The 10885-nt window shown below is 36.5% G+C and overlaps 1 protein-coding gene and 1 non-coding gene across 2 annotated transcripts; both read right to left on the bottom strand.

Annotated features, from left to right (window-relative positions):
* Window positions 1-224: 224 nt before the first annotated feature.
* On the bottom strand, window positions 225-331 carry LOC112091643. Its single transcript, XR_002902240.1, has one exon. It is a non-coding gene; the product is annotated as a small nucleolar RNA R71 (small nucleolar RNA).
* Window positions 332-8795: 8464 nt separating this feature from the next.
* On the bottom strand, window positions 8796-9567 carry LOC112091632 (F-box protein SKIP23-like). The gene is made up of 2 exons (XM_024165763.1): window positions 9150-9567; window positions 8796-9100 (listed from the first exon to the last, which is right to left on the bottom strand). The coding sequence occupies exons 1-2, from the start codon at window positions 9460-9462 to the stop codon at window positions 8796-8798; spliced, it is 618 nt and encodes a 205-aa protein (XP_024021531.1). The 5' UTR covers window positions 9463-9567.
* Window positions 9568-10885: the final 1318 nt, after the last annotated feature.

The following is a 10885-nucleotide window of genomic DNA, read 5'->3' as shown; positions in this document are numbered from 1 at the left end:
AGAATGAGAATCCATATGTACACATTCGGGAGTTTGAAAAGGTGGTGGCCACCTTCTACAGTCATTCTGACGCCGCAAACACCATGAGATTGAAGTTCTTCCCTTTCTCTCTAAAGGACAAGGCCAAAAGCTGACTGTATTCTGTTAGACCCAAGTCTATTGGCACGTGGGCAGAAATCACAAGGACATTCTTCAACGAATATTTCCCACACCATAAGACCAACAATTTGAAATGACAAATCTCGACTTTCTCTCATAAGGAAAATGAAACTCTTTATCAAGCTTGGGAGTGTTTTAAAGATCTGTTAAATCTATGTCCCCACCATGGGTTCGTAAGCTATTTCTACGATGGACTCATAATCTGAGAGCGTCAATTTGTTGAGATGATGTGCAACGGGGATTTTCTCCAGAAGGATCCTGACGAAGCTATCGAGTACCTGAATTAGTTAACTGAGAAAGCCCACACTTGGACTGGACCAAGTGCTACTGAGAGCACCAGTAGGTCCCGAATTGAGGGAAGAGGACAGGCTCAAGGCCCAAGTTGAAGCTTTGACGAAGCAAATCGAGGCCCTCAAAGGTAAAGATAGTAAAGGATCCCACATGGTGGCAAGGTCAGAGGCACATGAGCCCTGTTTCGTTTGTGGTGGAGTGGGCCATCTGGCTCAAGATTGTCTCACTTTTGGTGAAATGAAGGGGGTATACGAGGAGCAATGCAATGCATTGGGCACATATGGACCTTGCTCAAACACTTATAATGATAACTAGAAACACCACCCACAAAATTGAAGAGATCCAAACCAGCATGCACAATCATCTGGAGGGCAATGGAGATCAGAGCAACAATCTCAACCACCAAGGACATATTTTGCGCCTCATAATAACATGCAGCCAAAAGGGAATTCTCTAGAAGATACCCTAAAAGCTTTTATGGATGCGCAAAATAAGATGAATCAAAAGGTTGATTCAATGCTCATGCAGCTGGTGGAAGAGAACAAGGAAATAAAAAGTCAGATCATAAAGCTGACAGAAGCTTTAACCGTTCAGGAGCGCGATAAATTTCCATCACAAGCCCAGTCCAATTTGAGAGAACAACACATGGCTCAAACTTCCAACTCTGAAGGTCAAAATATCAAGGAAGTTAATGCCATCTCTACTCGAAGTGGTAAGAATTTTGACACGCCATCGACAAGTACAACCACTTCGAGTAATGAAGAATCGGCTCAGGAAAAAGAAGAGCCAACAAAAATTCTGATAAAGGTGCCTTTCCCCTAAGCTCTCTGACATGCTGGGAAAGTGCCAAAAAATCAAAGTGATATCCTAGAGCACTTGACCAAATTAAAGATCAATCTTCCCTTACTACATGTGATCAAGTAAGTGCCGGCCTACACCAAGGTTATCAAGGATCTGTGCACCATAAAGAGAAAGCACCATGTCAAGAAAACTGCATTATTGACGGAACAAGTGAGCGCGGTGATTGAGCAGAAGACACCGCCGAAGTATAAGGATTCAAGCTGTCCCACCATTTCCTGCCAGATTGGGACACACAAATTCGGCCAAGCATTACTAGACCTAGGATCGAGCGCTAACCTTATGCCTTATTCGGTTTAGTCGCAATTGGGTCTTGGAGAGATTAAGCCCACATATGTGGCTCTACAACTAGTTGATAGATCCGTTAAGAGACCACGGGGAATAGTGAAAGATGTTCTGTTACAGGTCGACAAGTTTTATTACCCCGTGGACTTTCTTGTCTTGGATACACAATCCGTGGTGAATATGGAGTCATCCATTCCCGTCATTCTAGGAAGACTTTTCTTTGCCACAGCAAAGGTACTTATCAATTGTAGGAATGGTCTCATAAAGATATCTTTCAAGAATATGACCCTTGAGGTAAATATCTTTCATATTCAAAAACAACCACGTGATGACGACGAGTGTCAGCAAACTTTCATGATAAACACGCTCGTCGAGGAGGAGGTTAAACTAGGATATAACTCAAATGATCTTGGAAACCTCCTCCAAAATTCTGAATCTGAGAGTTTCAATCCTTATGAGCTGGCTAACATTTCTGCCACTTTCAAAGAATCACAGGACAGAGGAACCAGGTTTGAGCCACCGTGTTTTGAGGAGGTCCCGACAGAAAGAGAAAAAATGAAATCATCCATCGAGAAGTCCCTAAAAGTCAAGCTAGCTCAACTACCTGAGGGTTTAAAACATGCATTCTTGGGAGGTGAAGGGACATTTCTGGTCATCATCTCGTCTAAACTCGATGCATCACAAGAACAACGATTGATTGATAAGCTGAAAGAGCACAAATCTGCATTGGGTTGGACGATTGCTGACATCAAGGGTATTAGCCCACTAATTTGCTGCCATCGCATTCATATGGAAGAAGGGACTAATCTGCGAAGAAACCCCCAAAGACGCCTGAATCCAACCACGAAGGAAGTAGTTAAGAATGAAGTTTTGAAATTGTTGGATGCTGGCATCATTTATCCCATTGCTGATAGCAAGTAGGTTAGTCCAACCCAGGTAGTGCCAAAGAAATCAGGGGTTACGGTGGTGGAAAATGAGAAAGGGGCTCCAGTTCCTACAAAGGTCATGATTGGTTGGCGCATGTGCATTGATTACAGAAAGCTTAACGCCGTCACTCGTAAAGACCATTTTCCACTTCCATTCATCGATCAAATCTTAGAACGTGTGGTAGGTCATCCTTTCAATTACTTTCTCAATGGCTATTCGGGGTACTATTAGAGAGAGATAGCATTAGAAGATCAGGACCCAACCGATGGGAGAATCTTCAAAGTAAACGGCCAGCGTCTGAAGAATTACTTGTTGGTTTCCGAATCGAATTCGGATGCGAAAGCGTGGGGATAGCGGATCAAGTATAACAAAAATTTTCATAAAACCTTTGAGATACTCTATAGATTATATTAATTTATGCACGAATAAATTAATCACATTAATTTATTTATTAAGAACTCAATTAGGAATAATACCTGGCAGCCGATTAGGATGACAACTTGAGTTCTTTGACCCCGAACAATCTTGCTCTAAAGCTTTGTGTTTAGAAAAACCAATGTCTTCCATGTCAAATCCTAGAATCCACGAAGATGTGTGTGTGGGCACATCTGAGAAAAAACGGGTTAGAATAAACACTCGAATTTCCACAAACACCAATGCATGCACGATGTGGAATTTTTTTGGAGAAAAATTTTTCCTTCCCACAATAAGAGAATTTCAGCCGCCCTTTAAAAATTAGGTCCAAAATTGTTTTAAAAAATTGTTTTTACAATTTTCTATCATTCTCTTATTTATATAGTAGAAGTCAAACTTCTAGAAGGAATCCAATCTCTATCTCCAAGATAAAGCTTGTTAATTATCTCATATTTGAATTTGAAACAAAATATCCCCTTCTATTTTATCCATTATGGCCGGCCAAGTGTAGAGGATTTTATCCCTGTGTGGCACCAAAATCAGATAGGGAAATAACAGAAAATCATCCTTTATCATGCAGTCTAATTTTGACTCAAATTCAAATTTCAATTTAAGTCACACTTAAATTAATTTGAATTCTAAATTGAGCAACTTATCAAATAAGTTTAAATGGATAAATCTAGATGTGTTCAAATTCAAATTTAAATAATCACATTATTTAAATAATAATTAATTCTCAATTAATTATTTCTGAGCGTTTAATTTTAGAATTCTGTAATTCTAAAATTCTCATTTTGCCCTTTGTGTCTGGCAAAATTACTAGGACGACGCGGGGACTAATGGACCTATAATCCTGAGCTCTAATAAAATTAATAATTAATTAAACACTTTAATTAATTAATTAATTCCATTAATTCTAATAGTTACTCCACTATAAACTTGGAATTGCACTCTCAAAATTATAGACATAATCTTCACCCTTGAGTACCATTGATTCTCTAATGGATAGTGATTCATAAAACACATTCATGAACCAGAGCGCTCTTACTAATCCAAGTACTGAATCAACACTCAAGAGAATTACTTATCTGCTTCTTTCTCAAGAAGGAATGGATTCCATCTCGTATAATAACATTCTCGGCTACCTATTTCATCATGTCTCCAAAATACAAGGAATAGGATTCAGGGTCTCAAAATCCGTACCGAGTAAATCAAAAGACACAAATCCATAAATAGGAGTCTGTTAAGAACTCAGGATTAAGATCATTCTATATATGACCATTAGTAGACTCAATTAGAATTTCTAACCTTAACAGAAATTATTAGAAATTCATATTGTGTCTGTGTCCCTGTTCCACATAATCTCATTATGCGTAATACACTCATTCAATATCTCTCTATATTAATAGTGCGGATAACATTATTCCATTCGAAATGGGAATGACATGTATTACTAATGTTTTAATTAAAGATTCAGAACTTTAATCAAATTCATTATGAACATCACTTTTTGATTATTATCCTTAAACATTATCCTCTCGCATATAACACTTATATACAATGTTTAAGGTCACGTAAATAATCATGGAATTTTCATTGATATTCATAAAATATTCACAAATATATAAAGACATAAAATGATGAATAAACTCTTTTATTAAATAAATAATAAATGTCCTATTACATCTCATGCTTCTAGGACACCATTCCCAACATTACTTATAGCGGGTGAACCAGGTTGAAGAGATCATTCTCGACGACCCCGTTTACCAGCCCTGATTAGTTTGCTCACATCTCCTGTACCATATTTTCATGTTATGTTTTCTTTGCTTCTTTTTACATTTTTTTTAATGTATGTTTTTGGAGAATCAAAGCTCAGGCTGTGCTCATATGTGGAATGATCATCGTCTAGGTGTCTTCTTTCTCTATATTTTCATAATTCTTGACACTGAGGACACTATCTGATTTTGGTTGGGAGTGGTGAGCATATTCATGCATAAGAGTGATTTTTGTCATGTTGATATTTGGGTTAAAATTTTTGCGCAGTTATCTGAATATGATTTCAAAATGTTTGGTTTGAGTCAATTTTCACTGTCTTGGTTACTAAGAAATGACTTCCAGAGTTTTTTTTTTTTTTTTGCACGTGCAAACCCTTATGGTAAGATGGATGTTAATGCATGTCAGCTGAGAAAATTCTCGAGTTTAAGTGCTTAATTTTTGGTGAGTTAAGAGAGTAGAGAAAATGACTTTTAAACCTTCATTGATCTTTTGAGCTGGTAAAATCACTGTTAGAACATCATTACATGGTTAGTGGTATGCTTGGTGCATATGCTTAAGGGATGGATTTTGGGTTAGATAGGAATGATCTTATGTAATAGAGCCTCATTTCTTATCTTTCATAAAAAAAATAAAAATAAAAAAAAAATTGAGCAAAAGTAACATTTCACAGATCGTGTAGTTTGGTTGTAATCACATTTGATGCTATATAGTTGTTCGTCAAAAAAAACACCTTTCTACATTCACTTCATTATTGCAGGTTGTCTCTTGCCAAAAGAAAAAAAAGAGTAATTTATTTTCCTATGCATTTTTTATGGCTCTTTGTTCATTTCTGTAAATTTCCGTTTGACCTGAATAAAATCCCAAAAGCCGGTTTGTGATAAGAATGGTGGAATGTTCTAGTAGTTGATTAACCTATCTTTTGATCAATTTTTGTTTGATTGTTTGTCCTAAATTTTACCTTCCTCACACTGAGCATTGATGGTTCCATTTCCAACTCCATGAGAGAAAACCTTTGCACTCAAATATTTCTGACACCTATGAGATCAATGGAGTTGAGACTTCTACTTGGTGAATTTTTTAAAGATGCATGTGTTATGGTCAGTGGTAAGAAGGTTATGGTTTGGAGCGCATACACATGACTCTGCAGTTATGACTAAAATAATCTTGACATCATCTTTTGACTTTTTACGGACACTTTGTTTGAAATACTCAGGTGACTAAGCGAGTTGAGACTCATATTTTCTTTGTGACATGATTTCTCTTGCGCTTGGATTGCTAGAGACTACCAATAAGCAGCTTGGGGGTTGTGATTAGTGCACGAAAATGCACCCTTAATATTGCTTTTGATTTATATAATATTAAAATATTTAAACTTAATTAAACAATTCCATTATTTTTATTCATAATATTTTAATTGGAATTTGTCTAGTTTTTGCTTAAATATTTACAGATAAAAAGCAGTGTGAAGAGCTACACAAGAAGATACCGTTTTCATCCTATTTAGGCCACTAAGCCGAGCCACACAAGCCATATTAAGAGAGAAAGAAGCCACCCAGCCGAGCCAAGCCACTCATCATTTCCCTCCGCGTGGGCACCTTCGCATCAGCCCCTTCAGCTCGTCCACGCGCCCGTCTCCAAAACGGCATCAGGGAAGCAGGCTCATCACTATCACTCCACAGCCAAGCGCGTCTAACTCCTCAGAAGCGTGAGTCCCGCGTGTCAGCATGCCAGCCCAAGCCTTTCTCTGTGCGTGACATCTGTCCCCAAGCTGTCCTCCACTCTGACCGCGCCAGCACACGCCAACCACTCCGAACGTGACACATGGCGAGTTGACTCCTCTCATCCAATTGTAATGCGACACATGTCTTCTATGGTGTTGAATCAGAATTTCTTCCCCAAAAATCAGAGTAAATTACCGTATTTCCTCCTCAAATCATATATCTAATTTCTCCAAATTTATGTGTAATTTTATGTTGTTTCCTTTTCTTTTGTAATTTTCTATTTTTATTGTTTGTTTCCGTATTTGATAGGCAACCTTTGAACACTATAAAGAGGGGGGTTAGCCTAAGGTTTTGGAAGCTTTGAATATTCAGTTTTCTGTCGTCTTGCTGTCACTCTCATATTTTCTCTCTAGAATTTGTGAGAATGTTTTGCAAGCTAGGCTAGAGTTTTTCTGGTGAGGTTAGAGATGAACTTTTGTTGAGTGACCCAATTCGGGCTTTTGATTCCTTGTGCTGTAATGTTCAATATCTGAATGAATTAAATCTCATCTATCTTTCATTTATTTTTCAAAATATTGTGTGTCAATTTTTATATTAGTCCAATCACGCTTTTCTTATGTAATTCTGTCACGCATTGTTTTGTTATTCAAATTATTTTACAAATTGTCTTTTACTGCAATATTGTCAAATTAATATATTGTCGATTTTGGATAACTTGTAATAATAATATTTTTAGAGTCAACATAGAGATTTAATTTATTCGATTCTTTTATTTTGTGAATCAAAACTTGAATTGGTAAACGGAACATTAGGGATTCTCAACACCTTACCGTTTTTACTACTGAATTTCCTTCATACAAATTTTCTCCTTTTTATTTTATTTGCAACAAAAATCTCAAAAACTCTTATTTTTCTTTAATTCACTTGTTTTTTTTTTCTCTAACGCTCTTATTTTGCTAATCTTTCTTGTTTATTTTGTTACCTCTCTGTGGATACAACCGCCTTTTTGTGTTACAATTGACCGCTTGTGAACATCATTTTTTAGCGTTAATCAGTAGGGTTGGGAAGCATCATTTCATCCTCAAAAAATGGCTCATCACCAAGCTCATGAAGAGCAGTGAAATCAGGAAAGTTTGATGCGGCCATTTTCTTGAAATTGATTGACCTTAAACTTTATAAATGAAAGAGCAAGAAAATGAGTGATCGTGAGAAAAAAGCTTAGAATCAAAATCAAAGAGACAAGACGAAAGATAGAATGAGAGTGATATGAGAAGTTGAGAGTGAATTATTGTGTGGGATTTAGGGTGGGATTAGGGGTATTTATAGGAGATTTTTTGGGTTTTTTTCGGATTGTGACCGTTGGGCCTGCGAATGGCCCAATGGTCACAATCAGAAAGGGCTGGAGGGCTTTTTCGCTGGCCGTTTTGCGGGCCTGGACTGGGCCGAACAAGGGCCGAATCCGGGCTTGGGCCGAACTGGGCTTGAGCCGGGCCGCAGGCCTTCACGGGCTAGGGTCGGACTTGGGCCACGAGCTGAGAAGCTGAGACCTAGCCCTAGCCCATCAAACGTGTCGGGCCGGCATGACCCGTAACAGTACCATACCGGGCCGTGCCAAATCTGGCACTGTTACATGCTGGGCCGTGCTGTCCATGGCCCATTTGACACCACTAGTAGTAGTCAGAAGTCCAAATTACATCTCTAAATTCCAAAGAATTACAAAAATCTCAATTTTAGAAGTTCTTTTGATTCCACATATGGTCATATACTATGAAATTTTCTGAATACATGACAAATTAAAAATAACAAGAAATAAATTACCCAAAAATCCCTAAAGATGTAATTCACCTCCAAATCTCAAACGAACAAAAAACCAATAAATTTCGCATGAGGTCCACCAACATGGAGTTTTTAAACTCAAAGAAAACTTTCAATTCCACTTTAAGTTTATCCTTCAACTGGGTATATAAGCAACTCGGTTAAATTTAATAAGCTCAAAGATAATTCCAAATCAATTCTAATTTCCCTTATAAAACTAATACAAATAAATTCCACAATTTCATTTTTTTCTTATGCCAAGATATTATAATTAACAGCTTATTCTCATAATCACTAATGACTCAAATGTAAAAATAACAAACTCCTATGCTATCGAATTCTGCAGTAAGCGAACTAAATTGTTCGTAGAATATTTTAACCAGTATTTTTTTTCTTTACAACAAAAAATATTATTTATCATAGGTGAAATTTTTGCAAAAGCAAATATAACAGTAATACCAAATGAATAAATGTATAAAACAATGTAACTGTGGTTCTTAAACTATAGAGTAGTAAAATTGCAACAATAGAACCAAAAAAATATTGTTAAAACAAATCAAGGGCAGGTACAACCCATATCGGTGGTTGTGCAGTAATGTTGGATACTGGTGCCGAATCCATACTATAATGCAACATATACCTTTCGGCTTCATAATCGTACACGCCCATATCACAAGAACGTCGCAAATTAATTGCTCCGTCGTCATGGGTGAAATATATGCAATTTGCCTTGCATCCAACAAAGTGGGAGGCCAACACAGAGATTGAAGAGTTGTCACCTAAGAACAAAGCACCATCACCTAAATTATTTATCTCAATCCACCTTGGCTCTGGGCTTGTCAAAATCCAATCTGAAAATTCTCACTTTTGTCGCGACGGGTGGTTAAGGTATATCATCTCATTTAAATTCTCTTTCAACTCGCAAAAACTCTCCCTTGTATGATTGTACAAGATACAACTTGTTAGAGGAATTAGTTCTAAAAGTCTTGCCCACAACCAACTTTATGTTTAAATTGCATGGATCTGAAGTATCAAAAGACACAAGTCTGCAAAAATTATCTATGGCGTAAAATCGGTTGTCATAATATAAAACGTCATCAAAATTAATCAAGTGATCCACATGAATCCTATTCCATGTTGGGTCTTTGGTAGGTCTTATAAAAGCTAACTTATGTAGACCAGGACTAAATATAACCACAATTACACAATTCATATTCAATGCTTTTAGTTTCTGTATATATCAGTTATTGATTTTGTTATTCCCAATCCCATTAACGGAGAAAGAAGAGAAAAACCATCAAGATGCAGGGAGCCAAAAACCAGAGAGAGAAAAAACCATCCTTGGGGAAATAGAAACCACAATCTGATCCAAATTGATGTGGGTTTTCATTAATCTCTCCACATGCTTAAGAAATGTCAAAAGAGTTTGGGTTTTCCGGTGATCCGATGTTTGTTGCTGCTGCAGATCGCGATCCGATGTGGGTTGGGGCCAGCCGCCTAGATCTGGACGACATCCCCTCTTTCGAGATCTGGAGTTCTCTGTTTGCCGGCGAGCCACTAATAGTCTGGGCCTTCCACGGGCCAGCCGGTGACGGAAGCGGCGGTGGCTGTGGCGCCATGGCCATTGGAGAAGAGAGATGAAAATGCAAAGGCAAAGACCGGTGATGAAATTTATTTGTTTTTTTTAGTTGAGAAATTATTCGGTGTATCACGTCCTTTTGTTTTCATAATACACCGTCTAATTAAAAATGTACCATTTACCCATTTTGTTTATGTAAGCTTCTGATAATTATATTTATCTTTTTTAATGAGTATAATATTGATTATTGAGTCAAAATCATTGTAATTATTGCACTTAATTCCTTTATTTTAATCTATTAACTTTAAACAATTAGTTTTAATTCTAAAGTACAATTATTCAACTTTATTGCGTCTATTCCATCGTACAAAGAAAAATTACATCCCTTGTTAAGTTGCTGTGTCTTTTTTTTTTCTTTTTTGAACTTAAAATATTGAACGATATTTCTTATACATTTTGATCGAACAATCTAATTTCATGCACGTGCTGAAATTTTTCTTTTTTTTTTTTTTCGAGCTTAAGTTGCTTTTCTTTTTGTAATACTATTATCTCTGTATACGTCCCTTGTTATTTTATGAAATTGACACTTTATTTAAAAGCTCAAGGCCAACAAAACAAGAAAAAGAATGATACGTATCTGTTCAACAGCACAACAACAACAAACAAACAAACAAAAAAGCAAACAAAAGCCCAAACGAGGACTTATATATCAAGATTTTTTTTCTAATACATAAGATGATAATGAACAAGAACGTACAAACGAAATGACAACAAATATATATATATATATATATATATATAATCCATGCACAAGAATCATAACCTAGTTCCTCAATTTTTTTTAAAAAGAAATATCTTAAAAAAACTAAAACCTTTTTTAACAAAACATTCAGTAGAACATTCCGTAGCTATTGTAAGTATACAATACCTTGTTCAATTTCCATGTTGCTAAGTGTTGAATGAATAGATTATTTCTTTATTGTTTTCCCTTCAAATTTTCAACCGTAAAAACCAAAGATATCAGCCCCTGTAGTAGTTGCAATACATGATAAAAGAA

Source organism: Morus notabilis, unplaced genomic scaffold, assembly GCF_000414095.1.
Source record: "Morus notabilis unplaced genomic scaffold, ASM41409v2 Scaffold139, whole genome shotgun sequence".
In the NCBI taxonomy this organism is placed as follows: Eukaryota; Viridiplantae; Streptophyta; class Magnoliopsida; order Rosales; family Moraceae; genus Morus; species Morus notabilis.
This window is presented reverse-complemented; position numbering and strand designations above follow the sequence as displayed.